At 40.7% G+C, this 18,577-nt stretch overlaps 1 protein-coding gene across 3 annotated transcripts; it reads left to right on the top strand.

Moving 5' to 3' along the window:
- The first annotated feature begins 33 nt into the window (after nt 1-33).
- Nucleotides 34-17,856, top strand: DCPH1 (damage control phosphatase 1). 3 transcript variants are annotated; one of them, XM_089530179.1, is made up of 5 exons: nt 34-194; nt 2,780-2,885; nt 12,767-13,002; nt 15,134-15,299; nt 16,050-17,856. In XM_089530179.1, exons 1-5 carry the CDS (start codon nt 121-123, stop codon nt 16,809-16,811), a joined length of 1,344 nt encoding a protein of 447 aa, XP_089386305.1. In that variant the 5' UTR covers nt 34-120; the 3' UTR covers nt 16,812-17,856. The 3 variants fall into 3 exon arrangements, with proteins under 3 accessions (XP_089386305.1, XP_089386308.1, XP_089386306.1); XM_089530182.1 differs by lacking the exons at nt 34-194; nt 2,780-2,885 and adding an exon at nt 11,635-11,836; XM_089530180.1 differs by lacking the exons at nt 34-194; nt 2,780-2,885 and adding an exon at nt 12,000-12,063.
- Nucleotides 17,857-18,577: the final 721 nt, after the last annotated feature.

Below are 18,577 nucleotides of genomic sequence, written 5' to 3'. Positions count from 1 at the left end.
CTCCCTCCCCCTTCCCTCGCCGGTTCCTTCGTTCTCTGATTGGTCAGTTCGCGGGAGCCCACCGAGAAGCTCAGCCAATGAGAAGAGGCCTCCTCTCTTGGACTCCTGCGGGCGTTGGTAATGGCGTCACAACGGTCCAATATGGCGGCGCAGGCGTCCTCGCTGCCGGCTTCCCTGGCGGGCAAGTACAAGGGGTGCGTCGCCTTCTCCCCCCCCTCCTCCTCTCGCCTTTCGTGGCTCCCGGCTGGGAAGGGCCGGCGTGGCCCCTTCGCCATAAGGAGAGCCGGGGGCCGCAGTGGTTTGAGTGTTGGACTGAGACCAGGGTTCAAACCCATTGGGTGACCTTGGGCGAGTCACACTCTCTCAGCCTCAGAGGACGGCAATGGCAGCCCCCTCTCCTCTGAAGAAGCTTGGCAAGACAACCCTGGTATACTTTCCCCTGGGGGGGGGGGCATAAGTCAGAAACGACTAGAAGGCACACATTACTTGCAGTATCATTACTTGGCCATGGGCAGGTGGCACTCTCTCAGCCTCCCCTTGCTGGAAATCCCTTCCCTTCTTTGGGAACGCTGCCTCTTCGTGAAACAGCCCTCCTCCTTCTCCAATGGCGATCGATGGTTGACTTTAGTCTTATTCCAGTGCATAACATTCTCTTTCAACACGGGGAGCCAGCATCCAGGGTCCCTCTGTTTCAACCCGGCTGGCCTTAAGATTGTGCCTCTGTCAACAGCATTTTTACTCAGAACTGCGTCCCATTGGGTTCTGTGAGGTTTTGTGGCGGTGTGCCTCCAAGTCCTTTTTGACTGACAGCAACCCTAAGGTCATAAAAACCTATCCTAAGGATTTTTGGGGGCAGTTTCTTCAGAAGGGGTTTGCTTTTGCCTTCCTCTGAGGCTGAGAGAGTGTCTTGCCCAACGTCATCTGGTGGGTTTTTATGCTCAAGCAGGGAATCGAACCCTGATCTCCAGAGTCATGATCTAACACTCAAACCACTGCACCACCCTGGCTCTCCTAACTGGTGATTCTGTTTTGCCTTGCACCTTTGGGGTGTATCTACACTGCAGAATTAATGCGGTTTGACACCACTTTAACTGCCATAGGGTTCAGGGATTTGTAGTTTTGCAGGATGTTTTGCCTTCTCTTTCAGAGAGCATGGTGCCACAGCAAACAACAGATCCCAGAGTTCCATAGGAGGGAGCCCTGCCAGTTAAAGCAGTGTCAAAGTGCATTAATTCTTCAGTGTGGGCTGCATTCTTTCTATGAATTCAGTTTTTGTGCTTTGGGTGGGGCCAGGCTGTCAGGGAACTTGATTAGGAATGGGTTGTACTTCAGAAACAGGAGGAAGAGGGCCCACTGCTAAAGGCTGGCTTTGTTTGTGTTGTGCATGTGGCTAAGGCAAAATGTAAGAAAAACAGAGGGCAGAGTTCTGCAAGACCAAGGTTTTGTTCCATTAAAATCCAACTCTGATGTGCCGTTTTGTTACTGTGCCAGAAGTAACATGTCATTGCAAATGGTGGCATTTCATTGTGGCATACATTGGAAATGTATACTTTGTGCAACCAGCACAAAATACTAGAAGTCTTCCTTTCCCCCAGATTGAGAATTTCTGAAGTTCATTCCTGTTCTCTTTGGCCTGTTACAGACTTCCCAAATAAAGCTGCTTCAGGTGTCTTTGGAGGTATGCTATTTAAATGATGCATGGGTCCTAAGAGTCCAGAGGTCGCGCCAAAGCCACACTCCATTCCTAAGCACTGGAGGGCAGCTTTGGTGCAGCTTCCGGATTCTTAGGGTGCATGCATCATTTAAACAGCATACCTCCAAAGAGACCCGAAACAGCTTTATTTTGGCAGTCTGTAACAGGCCTTTGTTTTAGACGTAAGCTTCTGATTGCACTTCCAGGCTCCATCCCCACTGGAGAAATAATCCAGTTTGACACCACTTTAACTGCCATGGCTCAGAATTCTGGGATTTGTAGTTTCTGTGAGACATTTAGCCTTCTTGGAGAGCTCTGGTGCCACTGTAAACAATAAACCCCAGGATCCCATAGCACTGTGCCATGGCAGTTCAAGTGGTGTCGAACCGGATTATTTCTCTAGTGCGGATGCAGCTCCAGATGACTTTCCTCCAGTGGCAGCTAATGACTTCCTATCAGTGGGGCAATTAATCTGCTCAGGGTTTTAATCTGTGAAGGAGCTGTCAGAAGTGTTAAACTATATCCACAAAATAGGTTCAGTAGCTTGGATAACTGTTATAAAGTATGGGCTGAAGTCTGGAACAGATTCAGGCTGAGAGCCTACATCTGAACATAGCTACACGTATAAATTTCTGAATCCTCTGACCACCCAACAGTTGTCAAGTTGCAGAAGGGCCCTTTGCTACTTCACTTACTGGTGAAGAGAAAGGGGAGGCAATTTAGGCTATGGAGAAGCAGTTGGTCTCAAATAGAGTGCACCTGCATTTCTTTCTGCTGGGAGCCCAAACCAGCCTGATTTTCATGGTTAGTTAGTAAAAAATCAGTGCAAAAAGTCCCCCCCCCCAATCTTCATGACCATGTTAAAGGAAGACAGCTGAGGAGGAGTGTACAAAGCTAGTTTAGTTCTTGTCATAAACCATGATTTAGTATGATGAATAAGGTTTTAGTATGATGTCCAGATGCAGTGCAATCTATTCTTGAATGAAGAAAGTTATTGTTTTCTAGATTTCATTTTCCTAGTAACGCTTCTGACCATGGGTGAAACCTATCTACAAATCTAAAATGATTCTGTTTTGTTCTTTATAGATCCTTTGCATATAATACAATTACAGACAGGCTGCCTCTTATCCTGACTAAAGTGATTGATACGCTACATAGACATAAAAATGAATTCTTTGAAGAATTTGGAGAAGTAAGAAACTGATATTTTTCATTCTTGCTTTTTTAAAAGTAACAACATTTTGCTATTACATCTGCATGCTCAATAAGAACTCTGGATGACATGAAGGATGTTGTCCAACATCCTGGTTTAATAGTAGCTTACCAAATACAATGAAGTAATAGCCCTTTCTTGCTGCAGTTCCCTATCAACTGGCTCTCAGTGACTCACTGCCTTTGAAAGTGGAGGTTCTGTATAGTCATTTTAACAAGCAGTATAGTGCTCTGCATGTTTACTCAGAATTTTGTCCCATTCTGTTCAATTAAACTTGCTCTTACGTATATCTAGGACAGGAGACTTTGGATGTTCTGGGGGCTGATTTTTAACCTCTAGAACAGTGATGGGCCATTATGGAAGATTAGGAGACCCTCAAGGAGACTTTGGAGGTCTGCACTGCTCCTACAATTAAATAAAGAAATCCAACAGCACCCAGACACACACTATTGAACACGGAGGGATGTTTTTGGGCTTTCCTGGACACATAATTTTTATTTATTTATAGAATCATAGAATCATAGAATCGTAGAGTTGGAAGAGACCACTAGGGCCATCCAGTCCAACCCCCTGCCATGCAGGAAATCCAAATCAAAGCATCCCTGACAGATGGCCATCCAGCCTCTGTTTAAAGACCTCCAAGGAAGGAGACTCTATCACCTTCCGAGGAAGTGCATTCCACTGTCGAACAGCCCTTACTGTCAGGAAGTTCCTCCTAATGTTCAGGTGGAATCTCTTTTCCTGTAGCTTGCATCCATTGTTCCGGGTCCTGTTCTCTGGAGCAGCAGAAAACAAGCTTGCTCCCTCCTCAATATGACATCCTTTCAAATATTTAAACAGGGCTATCATATCACCTCTTAACCTTCTTTTCTCCAGGCTAAACATCCCCAGCTCCCTAAGTCGTTCCTCATAGGGCATGGTTTCCAGACCCTTCACCATTTTTGTCGCCCTCCTTTGGACACGCTCCAGTTTCTCAATGTCCTTTCTGAATTGTGGCGCCCAGAACTGGACACAATATTCTAGGTGGGGCCTGACCAAAGCAGAATAGAGTGGCACTATTACTTCTCTTGATCTAGACACTATACTTCTATTGATGCAGCGTAAAATAGCATTGGCCTTTTTAGCTGCCGCATCACACTGTTCACTCATGTTCAACTTGTGGTCTACTTGGACTCCTAGATCCCTTTCACACGTAGTTTCATTCAGCCAGGTGTCACCCATCCTATATCTGTGCATTTTATTTTTCCGCCCTAAGTGCAATACCTTACATTTCTCTGTGTTGAATTTCATTTTGTTAGCTTTGGCCCAGCTTTCTAGTCTATTCAGGTCATTTTGAATCTTGATCCTGTCCTCTGGGGTATTAGCTATTCCCCCTAATTTGGTGTCATCTGCAAATTTGATAAGTATGCTCCCAATTCTGTCATCCAGGTCATTGATAAAGATGTTGAATAGCACTGGGCCCAGGACAGAGCCCTGTGGGACCCCACTGGTCACTTCTCTCCAGGATGAAAAGGAGCCATTGTTGAGCACCCTTTGGGTTCGGCCGGTCAACCAATTACAGATCCATGTAACAGTTCCTTTGTCTAGCCCACATTTTACAAGCTTGTTTGCAAGAATGTCATGGGAAACCTTGTCAAAGGCCTTACTGAAATCGAGATATACTATATCCACAGCATTCCCTTCATCTACCAAGCTGGTAATTTTATCAAAGAAAGAGATTAGATTTGTCTGGCATGACTTGTTTCTCTGAAACCCATGTTGACTTTTTGTGATTATGGCATTGCCTTCTAGATGTTCACAGACTCTCTGTTTAATGATCTGCTCCAGAATCTTTCCTAGAACTGATGTCAGACTAACTGGACGATAATTGTTGGGATCCTCTTTTTTCCCCTTTTTGAAGATGGGGACAACGTTTGCCCTTCGCCAGTCTGCTGGGATCTCTCCTGTTCTCCAGGAGTTTTCAAATATGATTGCCAATGGCTCCGATATTACTTTTGCCAGTTCTTTTAATACCCTTGGATGGAGTTCATCTGGTCCCGGAGACTTAAATTCATTTAGATTAACAAGGTGTTCCTCTACTATCTCTTTACTTATTCTGTGCTGAAATTCCCCTATTCTGTCCTCTGCTCCATTATCCTCAGGTTGAGCACCCTTTGCCTTTTCTGAGAAGACTGAGGCAAAGAAGGTGTTGAGTAATACTGCCTTTTCTCTATCTCCTGTTAGCATTTTGCCATCTTCTCCACGCAGTGGCCCTACCGTTTCCTTCTTCTTCCTCTTGCTGCGGACATATCCAAAAAAGCCCTTTTTATTGTTCTTAACCTCTCTAGCAAGCCTGAGTTCATTCTGCGCTTTAGCTTTTCTGACTTTACCCCTACACATGCCTGCTATTTCTTTGAATTCCTTTTTCGTGATTTCCCCCTTTTTCCATTTCTTATACATGTTCCGTTTCAAACTTAGCTCGGTTGAAAGTTCCTTAGTCATCCATCCTGGTTTCTTGAGACACCTCCCGTTTTTCTTTCTCACTGGAACTGTTTGAAATTGTGCCTTCAGTATCTCCCTTTTGAGAAAGTCCCATCCGTCCTGAACTCCTTTATCTTTTAGTATTTCTGACCATAGAATCGCCCTCAATACTTCTCTAAGTTTACTGAAATCCTCTCTCCTAAAGTCTAGGATGCGTGTCTGACTCTGCCTGGCTTCTCCTTTCCACTGTATTACAAACTCCAGGAGAACATGGTCACTTCCACCTAATGATCCCACCACTTGCACCCCATTAACCAAGTCATCCTTGTTGGTTAGGATCAGATCTAAAATAGCTGAGCCCCTTGTTGCCTCTTCCACCTTTTGGACCATGAAATTGTCTTCCAGGCAAGTGAGGAATTTGCTAGACCTTGAGGATTTTGCTGAGTTTGACTTCCAGCAAATATCAGGATAGTTGAAGTCGCCCATCACTACTACATCTCTCTTTTCTGACTGTGTGGTCATCTGTTCTAGAAAGATATCATCCAATTCCTCAGTCTGACTTGGGGGTCTGTAGTAGACTCCCACCGTAACACCCTTGTTGTTTCCCTCCCCTTTGATTCTTATCCAGATGCTCTCCACCTGGCTTCCATGATTGATGTCCAGGATCTCTTCACTGGTGTAAATATCTCTGACATATAGTGCTATTCCTCCTCCTTTCCTGTTTGGCCTATTTCTCTTAATAAGGTTATACCCCTCTATTTCCACATTCCAATCATGAGACTCATCCCACCAGGTTTCAGTGATGCCTATTATATCATATTTGCTTTGTTGTACTAGGAGTTCGAGTTCATCTTGCTTATTTCCTATGCTCTGTGCATTAGTGTAGAGACATCGCAGACCATGGTTCCCTTTTACTTGCTGCCTGTGCAAGTTTTTTTTGCCTCCCACTGTTGGGTCCTTGCACTGTTTGCCTTGTTTCCTCTATGTCAGTTTGACTATTTTCGCCATCCCTTTCGCCTTCCTTAATATTGTCTCCCTTCCCCTCGGAACTCAGTTTAAAGCTCTCCTGATCAAGTTCTTGAGACTGTTGGCAAAAACATTTCTTCTAACTGGCGTTATATCCCGCTCTTCAGCCAAAAGGCTATTAGAAGGGCTTATTTTTTTTTATTAGACATTTCCCTGCCTTCAGATTTACAATCTAAAAAAGACAAGACACAAAAGGAGGAAGGAATGGCAGTGGGGAAGGGGAAAAGTCTAGCAGATCTTCTCACTCTGAGGCCTGGACCATGGCCCTTCTTACTGTGGCTAGGCCTGATGGAGCTGGCCTGCCCTTCTCTCTCTCTGGATGATGGTGAATGGAGGGAGGGTTCTTCTTCTTTCAGGCAAGGCCTGATGGAGCAGGCCTGCCCTTCTCTCCGTCTGGATGTTAGTTAAAAATCTAGAGGATTTGGGGATATTTTAAGGCAAAAACGATTTTTAGGAGAAACATCCCAGCATTTCATTTTGACACCAGGTGAGTCCATGGGGGCTCAAAACCTGTGGGAATATCCTCTATACCCCTTCGAGATAATTTCTGGGAATTTGATGTCAAAAAATTATTTTACATTTTTGACCCCTGGGGAGCCAGAAAAATGGCCTTCATTGGGCCATGGGCTTCCCTTGGTGCATTCCTGCTCTAGAACCTAACTTTGGCTGCCCAGGCTAAAAAATGCTGATTTTTTTTTTAAAAATCATATTTGTAAGTTCACTTCCTGCTGATTCTTAAGGTTTTGGGTACACTATTCTTCCTTAACACAGACTGTTGCTCTTGGAAATGTCCAAAATTGAGAGAAATAATTTTAATGACTTTTTCTAGCATGCACATGGAAGAGGTTTACTCACTGTTAGAATATAACATGTGTTTAGTAGACACTGATTGACTTGTGACCTAATCCTTCTGACTCCCCTTTAAACTATAGACCGGTCTCCCTATTACCATTCTTGGGCAAGGTAATTGAAAGGGCAGTCGCCTTTCAACTCCAAGCAGTCTTGGATGAAGCCGATTATCTGGACCCATTTCAAACTGGCTTCAGAGCGGGACACGGAGTTGAGACTGCCATGGTTGCCTTAGTTGATGATCTCCATCTGGGCATTGACAGGGGGAATGTGACCCTGTTAGTGCTCTTGGACATCTCAGCGGCCTTCGATACCATCGACCATGGTATCCTTCTGGAATGCCTGGGAGAGTTGGGTATCGGGGGGCACTGTGCTCCAGTGGTTCCGATCCTACCTCTCGGGAAGGTTCCAGTCGGTGAGGCTGGGGGATAGTTGCTCTCATAAAAGAGAGCTGACATCCTGCGTCCCTCAGGGCACCATTCTATCCCCCACACTATTTAACATTTACATGAAGCTGCTGGGAGAGATCATCCGGAAGCATGGAGCACGGTGTTATCAGTACGCTGATGATACATCTCTCCATGTCTCCATCTGATATAGTAACTAAGGATGGCACCTCCCCTCTGGATGCCTGTCTGGAGTCAGTAATGGGCTGGATGAGGGAAAACAAACTCAAGCTGAATCCAGAGAAAACAGAGGTACTCGTGATAGGTACCCCAAGTCCAGACAGGGAAATTTGCCACCCTATCCTTGACGGGGTTATGCTTCCCCTAAAGGATAAAGCTCACAGTTTGGGAGTACTCCTGGACTCATCTCTACAGTTATCATCTCAAGTGGATGCGATGACCAGGAGTGCTTGGTACCAGCTTCGGCTGATACGCCAACTGCCTCCCTGTCTGGACCGAAAGGACCTTGAAACTGTAGTACATGCACTGGTAACCTCTCGCTTGGATTTCTGTAATGCGCTCTACATGGGGCTACCTTTGTACCAGGTTCGGAAGCTTCAGCTAGTCCAGAACGCTGCAGCCAGATTGGTCACGGGTACTTCAAGATCGGCCCATATAACACCTGTATTAAGATCTCTTCATTGGCTGCCTATTAGCTTACGGGCACAATACAAAGTGTTGGTCGTCACCTTTAAAGCCCTACATGGCTTGGGCCTGAGTTACTTGAGGGAGCGCCTCTCCCTACATAATCCGCCCCACACTCTCAGAACAACGGGGAAATACCTTCTTGAATACCCCAGGGTAAAATTAGCAGCAACTCATCAGAGAGCCTGTATGGCAGTGGTTCCCAACCTGTGGGTCGGGACCCCTTTGGGGGTCGAATGACCCTTTCATGGGGGTCGCCTAAGACTATTGGAAAACACCTATTTAATTATAGTTATGAAGTAGCAACAAAAATAATTTCATGGGTTTGGGTCACCACAACATGAGGAACTGTATTAAAGGGTCACAGCATTAAGAAGGTTGGGAACCACTGCTATACGGCGACAGCCCCTACTCATTGGAATGCACTTCCAGAAAAGATCCAACTTTGTTCCACATTGGAAGCCTTTAAGAAGGCATTGAAAACTTATCTTTTTCAGATAGCATACCCTCCTGACTCTTTTTAAAGATAGTAACCCTAACTAAGATCAGGATGTCCTACCACATCTGATAATTTTAATTGATCTGTAAATGGTTTTAGATTTTTATTGAATTGTATGAATTGTTGATGTAATTGCTGATGTAATTGTTGGTATATTGTATTGCTTTGTATTGTGACATGTGTCACTTAGCTTGCACAGTGTGAACCGCTTTGATCAGGAGGAAAAACGGTATACAAATAAAAGTTTTATTATTATTTATTATTTTATTATTATCAAAGCCATGTAAATTAGCTGTCATTGCCTGCCTTGTGGCAGTAAATTATTCATCGCACAAACCAGTACTACGTTTTCTCCGTTAGAATCTGCCAGTCAGTTTCACTCTGCTGTCATTAGCAAGAGGAGAACTTTACCTTTCATTTTTTCTATGCCATGTATACCCGTATTTTCCGGCATATAAGACGACTGGGTGTATAAGACGACCCTCAACTTTTCCAGTTAAAATATAGAGTTTGGGATATACTCGCCGTATAAGACTACCCCTCTTCCAACGCAAACCAAATAAATTTTTTTATAAATCAGATTCAATTTCAATATGGTAATTTTAATTCAAATGCTTATGACATGCAGGTACTTAGCAGGAAAACTTGTTTTATACAAAGCCTGCTTGGATTGGTCAGTCTCCCTGCCTGCCCAGCCCTCCCTGTCTCCAAGACTATCAGAGCAGTATTGCAAACACGGTTCTTTTTTCCATACCCCGGGCATCCCAGACGCCTGCAGCTTGCTCTGCCCTTCAGTTACATATGCAGCGACTGCAGATTCTCCAGTCTGGGTCAGATGTTTCAGCACCTGCCCTATAAGATGACACCTGGCGTATAAGACGACCCCCAACTTTTGAGAAGATTTTCCTGGGTTAAAAAGTAGTCTAATACGCCAGAAAATACAGTAATCTATTCCTATTTTCTATTTTATTACATTTATGTGAGGAGTGGGACCCAAGATCGCTTCCATGAATAATAAATTAAAATAGTTTATAATAACATTTAAAAAGAGTTTAAATAATCTCATTAAAACATTAATTTTATTTTAAAAACAACCATAAGTTTAAAATATAAATAAAACATTCCTAATAAAAAGTCCCCCTACTTACTGTATATATTGGAGTATAAGTCGAGGTCAGGTTTTGGGGCCATAATTATGGATTCTGACATGACCCATGGATAAGTCGAGGGTAAAATTTAGGAAGACAGTCAGTCTGGAAAAGAGGCTTGAGAGGTGAGTGCCCGCCCTTCCTCCTCCTCCTCCACCCAATTGTCCCCACAATTTTTTGCAATTTTTCCACATTTGTGTGGGTCTTCTGCCCCTAACCCCTACGAATGAGGAGGGAGAAGTATATTTTATTTTCAGTCGCTGTAGAACTGCTTTTCATGCAGGTAGCTGTTTTGACTTCATATTCTCTTTCCTGACATGTCATCCAGCAGCAGTCAGTATAATATGAAATCAAGAAATTTCTCTCAAAGTGTATTGGTTTGCACTTCTTTATATTGAGCTCCACCTGCCCTGGAGTGCTTTAGTCTCCAATTTTGTTTTATTCCAGTTATATCTGATTTGCATACTTCTTTCTTCTCACTATCAGTACAATCACTTGGCTGTCCTTGGGATGCTTTCCTTGTCCTTCACAACAGGCTATTTTATTTTTCCCTTTCTGTATGACGAGACAATTTTTATCCTATTTTTTTCTTCTTCTTTTCCCAAAGAGACCATGAGATAATAAATGACTCTTGGGTGTTATAGCTGCTGATATCAGTAGTAGTATTTCAAATTGTTCTGAACAGTGACAAGAGTATCACCAATCTGGTGCTAAAGAATTCTAAATAGTGACTTAGAAAACTCAAATGCTGTGAGAAAGTATTGGCCTAATAACAGTTCCAAGAACTGGGAATAAGGATATGCTAGGAAGAAAATAGTGTAAATATTTTAAATGGTTTTTCCTCAGAGAAAGACTTGGAAAGGAGTGGTAGAGAAAAAGGAACTGATAGCGATGTTCTTGGCAGGAGCTTTCCATGGCTTGTTTGTGATCTATTCCTCATGAAGACTTCAGTCTTGTTGGAAGAAGTACTTCATAGTGCTTGTTAGGTCTTGGCTGATTGGAGTAAGTTTCAGAAGGGAGAGAAAAAGAGACATTCTGTCCCCCTCTTCCTCATATAGTGGTACAAGACCAAGATTAACTTCTAGCTGCTATCTCTAGTTCTGAATATGTTACTTTTCTGTAAAGGTGAGAGACTGGGGCAGGATTCTGGAGGCACAGCAAGACAAATGAATCTTTTCCCCCCTTTTCTTGGTGAGATTTCCCCCTATAATGCAGAGGTAAAGATGCTTTTAACCTCATTCTACCCATTCTCCACGACTTTTATGTCACCTTTAGGTTACTATAACCTAGTGGTTCCCAACCTTTCTAATGCCGCGACCCTTTAATACAGTTCCTCATGTTGTGGTGACCCCCAACCATAAAATTATTTTTGTTGCTACTTCATAACTTTAATTTTGCTACTGTTATGAATTGTATTTTCATTGTTACAAACTGAACATAAGTAAAGCATAGTGATTAATCACAAATACAGCCTCAGAGGATGGCAATGGCCAGCCCCCTCTGAAGAAACCTGTCCAGAAAGCCCCAGGATAGAGGGGCAGAGGGGTAGTGGTTCAAAGTGAAACTGGAACTCTTTGGCTGTGCTGTCTCTCTTCCTTTTTGCGGAGCTCTATGTTCCTGAGAGAGGAAGGAAACGGGATGCTGAGGGCAGTTGCTAAGCAACTGAGGAGGGGCCTGGAGATGTCTGATGCTTTAATGAGCTTAGCTTGGAGGCCCTTTCTTTGGGAAGTAGTGCTCTGAGGGGGGTCCCTGGCGACCCCTGAGAAACTGTAATTCGACCCCCAAAGGGGTCCCGACCCCCAGGTTGGGAACCACTGTGCTAAAGGAAGACATGCACTGGCGGCTGCTCCTACGATGGTATTGTACCATTTTATTTTTAGGTTGCAGATTACAGCTGAAAGGAACTGGAGAGATAAAGATAATGTTTTCCATATATCTGAGAGCTACCATCCTTAGGAGTAATCTAAATCTAGGATGCTGAAGTGAGTGATGAAATGTGGCTTCTGGCTGCAAGAAAGAGCCTCTTAATATAAGAACATTATATGGAGGATCTGTGGAATATTTTATGCTTTGCAAATCTTTGTGTAAGACAATCTTTTCTTTTAATATCTAACATTCCACATGCCTTTAAGAGTTTTGTAGAGATGTATATAAGAAATGAATGTGAGAAGACTGGTTTTTGTTATGCCTCACTTTTCACCCCAACTCTGACTACTGCACTGTTTATATAAACTGAAAATATAGGTACTGTAGTTATTTATGCATAATGTAGTGGTAACAATCACATTAAAAAGACTGAGTAGTCATCCAGGCACCGTTTTTTTTTTAAAAAAAGAACATTCAACTGAGTGGGATATTTTCTGTCTAATATGAGAATTCCAATGTATTGTAGGATGTTAATATGTCCCATGTCCACAAATATCCAGACTCCAGAGCCAAGAAACACACATCCACATCACATAGAATGTCTGTTTTGCACTGATGTCACTCTGCTTCCCCTGTCCCAATATGACTATCAGATTTCCTAGAACAATTTTGTCTCTTTAAGGAAAAATACCATGTGGCTAAAACTCAGGAACATTGTTTACCACTCTTCATGTGTCACTGTTGTAAAATGATTTCCAGTTCTGTGTGAAATCTGAAATAAATTGGGATTCTGCGGTAGCAACATCTCGCATCTATATGGATAAATATTAAAGAATGTTATGTATTAAATACGATTTCTTTTTTAAAATAAAATAATCAATGCACACACATTGAAGACATTATCTTCCCATTTTATTTCAGAAAGGTCTTGAAGCAGAAAAACATGCTATAGCTTATCTCTCAAAGTTACGGAATGAGCTGCAGACAGACAAACCATTGACTGCTTTGAAAGATAACGTCCCCGACACTACTCTTTGGAACCAGTACTTAGAATATCATAAAAATTTATCAAATGAACCGCCAAGTTGGTTTCAGTCTCCTTGGTTATATACAGAGTGTTATATGTATCGTAGAATTCATGAAGCACTTGTTCTAAGGTGAGTACATGTCATTCAGTTATTTTTGTATTACTTGTTGGATGACCTGGCTGAGAAAGAAGGTTCAGGCAAAGAGAACTGAATAAGTATCAGTCCTAAGTTCGTTTTTGTCACCCCCTCTTCAATTTACTGTATATACTCATGCATATGTCTAGAAATTTAGGTCAAAAATTGACCCCAAAAACCTGAGTCAGCTTATACATGGGTCATTTCAAAATCCGTAGTTCTGGCCCCAAAAATTGCCCTCGATGTATACACGAGGTCGACGTATAGTTGAGTATATACAGTAGTTCCATGCAGTAGGAGAATGGCAGATAGAACATATGAAGACTGGGGAAAAGTTACACACACCTTTCTTCCCATTTCTCTTGAGTATGCCACCAGGACCCAGATGGCTTTGGAGACATCAGAAGTAGAGTGGGAAAGGAGACTCCTTTGTGAGAGTCTAATGTCTTGCTTCTCCAACAGACATTTCCTATTGAGCTTTAAGATGCATTGGGCCATAGATTCAGATACACAGTGACCACTGAGAAATATAGGGATGAGGTAAGGTTTATAAATACCTCTAATCTTTTTTCTGGAACCCTGTGGAAAAAAGATAACCCTGTGAAAATTTGAATTGAAAAATAATGTTTTGAAGACCAATTGTTTTTATCAATTTATACAATTTATAGTCCACTTTCATGTTCTATAAAGTAGGTGGATTCTGACAGTCATATTTCTTCTTAAAAAGCCAAAATAAGAGCAAACTCATTTATGCTCAAGCTGGCAGATAAACCTGGGAGTGTACTATTTTGTGTAGGTTAATGAACTCTGAACAGTGTGAAACTGTGGTATGGTATCCTGACTTGTTACAGTGCTGTTAATCATATGCTGTATTTTCACACAACACTAAACCATGGTTTAACACTTGTAGATGAGACCAAATAAAACTAAAGGCTTCACACACTAATCCTGCTTAGTTGGGAGGTAGGAAATCCCAGTATAGCCTTATATTTGAATGATAGATAATTGTTTATGGTAAATGGTCTGTTTAATTAAACTAGATTCATAACTCGTGGCTTGACTTGTTATGCTATCAATTAGAGCTTAGCCAGAGTTCTTGAAAAGTGAAGCCTTCCTGCCTCCTATTTAGGGAGAGGTGAGAGTGAGTTCCTAAGTGTGGCAGATTATTTTGGCTCATCCAATCATGGTTTAACATCATGTATTAGCCAGACCCAATATTTCTAGTTCAGCCAAAGTGGAAACCTGTAGTTAATGAGCAACAGTTTACTCATTTGATCATTTACTCATATGAAAGGACCATGTACACAGCCAAAAGGATCATTCTAATCCTTGCTTACTAAACTGTGTTGTGGTTATCTGAGCAGAACCAGTGCCAAAGGATGTGATAGCACTCATAGTTCAAAGAAATTAGGTGTATACAGAATTCTGTCAAATGACATTATAATAATGAGGAGGAAAGGTAAAAAAAGTAAAAGAACAAATAAATGTCATATATTCCTAATATATTAATAATACAAGTATAGCTTTGTTCTCGTTAACTGCTATATTAGAATCCAACTATTGGTCAATTGGATAAGATGGACTTTTGGTATATTTTGTGAGATAATTGCAACCCCCAAGTTAACCATCTTGCCTCATATTCCTAGCTGGAAAAAAAAATGGAGGAGAAATGGAAAGAATAAAGGTGTATGGATGGGGAAGAGTTTGGTGTTGTTATTATATATGTTCACAAACCTAAGGTAGCAAGAACCTGTAAACAAATTAAAGTTTTCTGAAGTTAGAGATGGGAAGGACTGGGAAAATTTTTTTTAAAAATTAAAAAACTCTTTCCTCCGTGTATCCTCCTTCCTGTGGATAGGAAAATCCATTAATGATCAAGTTTCATTATACACGATGGTGTAGTAAAATGTATCTCGTATGTAAAATGGCAAAATCAGGGTTTGCTTTTTGGAAATTAAAAATATGTATTTTCAAGCTGTGGATGGTTGAATCTGTGGATGCCAGAATCCATAGATACAAAGGGCCAACTGTAATGCATTTTATGTTCTTAAAATAACAGCAGGTGCTGTTCTTGGCTTTTACTTATGTCAAAAGCTAATTATGTGGACTTTTTTCTCCTCTTTAGTCCACCCATCAGTGACTATGATGTCTTTAAAGAAGAAAAAGAGCATGCTTTCTTTGACTCTCAGCAAGCTATTATTATTTTAAGTACTTACTTGCAAGAGCTGTTGAAGAACATACAGAATCTAGATGAAAAATCACTAAAAGAAGAATTGTTTACACTGATTCAGGTAAAATTAGAACTTTTAAAAATATCCAGTCATGCTGCTATTACAAACTATTTTAAGTTTATAGTTTTAAAAGATAAATCAACAGAACTAAGAAGTGTTGAAAAATTGCCCCGGCTATAACATATTTATGTAAGTTAAAATGTTATATAATTGTAATAGTTTAATTTAACTCTTCTGAGCAATTATAACAACTGTGTTTGAACTACATTTCAACATTTCAAACAGCTATATTTGAACTATGTTTAAAACAGCAAACATAATCCACATAGTATCTCTATGTGTTCTTAATATTTAGGATTCGAAACAAGCATGATAATTTACCTGAAAGTAATCCATACTGGAATTTCTATTTCCATCATGTACACAGCATAGTTGTTTTCTTGAACAACTATAGCATAAACAATTCTCTGCTGTTTAGTTTTCCTATGTTGCTCCTCCACAAAACAGCATGGATATTCTTTTCTTTTTTTTTGTAGCTGGTTCATTTACTAGATACTAATAAGTGTTGTTAGCAAAGACGCTGAGGCTAAACTCGGACTAATGCAGCCTCTGTTTAAGAATTTGGCAGCTTGGAATGAATTTTGTCAGTCAGCTGAGAAGTAGGGATGAATTTTGCCTCCTTCCAAACCAAGCTGATAAGCAGGATGTTAGGGTTTTTTTTAGGTAGGTTATTGACTGGAGTTTTAATATGCTTGGTTTATAACCGACTGCCTGACTCACAGAAGTTAACATTCTTTTTTTTATCTTTAGGTATCACTGTGGGGCAATAAGTGTGACTTGTCAATTTCAGGTGGCGCAGATAATTCTCAGAAGGCTAATCCATTACTTTCTGTGGAAGAGTTAAAATCTTTTATCTTGGTGAATCACATAGAAAAAGTTTGGTCACTGCTTCTAAACAAAAAGAGGAAGAATGCACAGACTACTAGGCTTGATATAATCCTAGATAATGCTGGTTTTGAACTTATCGCTGACCTTGTATTGGCTGACTTTCTATTATCCTCGGAATTAGCTAATGAAATTCATTTTCATGGGAAAAGTATTCCATGGTATGTGTCAGATACTAGAAAACGAGACATGAATTGGGTAATTAAACAAATGCAGTCAGCTAATCACAAGTGGATGTCTAGGTGTGGTGTCTCTTGGGAGGGTTATGTGAAAAAAGGAGTTTGGATTTATCATGATCATTTGTTTTGGACTTTGCCACATGAATTTTCTGCTATGGCCCAAGTTGCTCCTGATTTGTACACTGAGTTACAGAAGTCGGATTTAGTTATTTTTAAAGGGGATCTGAACTATAGAAAATTAATAGGTGACCGAAAATGGGAATTCACTGTGCCGTTTCATCAAGCTTTGAACAATTTTCACCCAGCACCTCTCTGCAGCTTCAGAACACTAAAGTGTGATATTCAAGTTGGGTTGAAACCAGGACAGGGTGAACAACTAACAAACACTGAACCTGAATGGATGATCATCGGTAAATATGGAGTAATTCAGTTTGATGCTACTTCATGATTGAGGAACACGATGTGTCAGCCAGCACAGGCTAAATGCTATTGGTGGCCAAAAGTGTGAAGACCACTTGCTTTCAGTATGCATGTTCCCTTTTTTCATAGGCCTTTAAAGTGGAGTGTGCAATTATGAATTCTCTCTTTTGGTAATCATCTGAAAATAACAAATGCATTAATGATTAACTTATTCTTAAACATTTTTACATGTGAAATACAAGAAAAGACAGACAGTAAGAATCAGTTTAATAGTCATATGCATCTGATGATTGTTCTGTTTTAACATACTCCAGGCAAAATATTGCACTAGCACATAACTGTTACATTTGCTGTTCTGTAAGAAGTCTTACTTTAAAGCTGTTTGAACTTAAGTTGTTGGTAGACATGACTATTTTAAATAAATTAAATGATATATCTAAAAATACTTTGAATAATTTATCTGGTATGAGCACTATATACATGGGTCCCTGTTACTTTAAAGAAACCTGGTTGGATGTAGACTGAGCATCTCTTTCTAACCATGTTAGGCTTTGAAGCATGGTTAAAGGACTCAGAACTAAAGGCTAATTGCATTTTTGAAAACAAAAGCTTGCCTTGATCACTGATGACACAGTGGGAAACATCTTCTTTGCTGCCCATGCTCAGAAGTGTTCTGTCAACCATTATTACCATTGACAGTTTGTAGAAGAAATACTGCTATATAGTAAATAAACATGTTTTTGTATCAGATGGATAGTACAATTAGAACTTTCGTTTAGTTTGGCAAATGGAAAAGGCACCTTGGTCATTATCCAGAATTATATTTAATGACCATGTATTTCAGAAACTTGAGTTTGCACTGTTTTATAGTTTCTTATATACTATGATTATGCTTTGATTCCTTTGGTACATTCTTTTCCTATCAAGCCTGCATTCAGCTACCCATGACTGTATATACAAGAGAATGTAATTTTTAATCAAATTTAGAGGAGTCTAAAATCAACGAGATGGAGGTCTATCTCAGTGAAACAAATTTAAACATTTTTGTTTGAACTTACTTTGTAAGCCACTTGAAGTTCCAGTTTGAAAGGAAGGCAGAATAAAAATCAAGTACAGTAAATAAAATTTGCTTATGATTTTAGTATAATCAACAAATTTGGTTCCCTAGCAGATCCTTAAATGTTTCTTGCATACACTTTTCTTCCTAATTACCCTTCCTTGCCATTTGAGTGGTTTAATTCCAGCAGTTTGTTACATCTGTAGTAGTTACATTTGTAACCACTTTTTGTTAAATGTAATATAACAACAACAGGGTTTGAAGTTGACAGTTTGGGCAAACTAGTTTAGACAGAGGATCTCTGGATAGCTAAAAAGGGAAATAAATACTTCTCATAGTTACACTAGAGGAGAAAAGTGCACAACCTTATTAATAATGTAGTCCTAAAAGGTTTTTTAAAATATGTGTGAATGCAGTAAATCTAATGTATGTCTAACATGACGAGATCTAAATGGTTTTGCATCACACAGTTCATAGGGAGGAACATTGCATCTTCTCTGGTCTGGTGCTCCATGCAAAAGTCTGGTGTCAGCTTATAATAGCTTACATATGCCAAACATTATACATAATGAAATAACAGCCATGCAAATAATGACTAGGCCAGTAAACAATTTTTAGAACATGATTCATGCTACTTCCTCCAATGTCCCCATGGCTTTTCATTCCCTTCTCTACTGCAGAAATGAGAAGAAGATGCTGCATAATAAAGGCCTATGTAGGCCAGCATCCTATTTACT

The sequence above is a fragment of the Sceloporus occidentalis genome, unplaced genomic scaffold (assembly GCF_023333645.1).
Source record: "Sceloporus occidentalis isolate IW3139 unplaced genomic scaffold, rSceOcc1.0.p SCAF_6, whole genome shotgun sequence".
NCBI classification, from domain to species: domain Eukaryota; kingdom Metazoa; phylum Chordata; class Lepidosauria; order Squamata; family Phrynosomatidae; genus Sceloporus; species Sceloporus occidentalis.
Note: the sequence above shows the minus strand (reverse complement) of the source record. Positions and strands in the feature narration are given on the sequence as shown.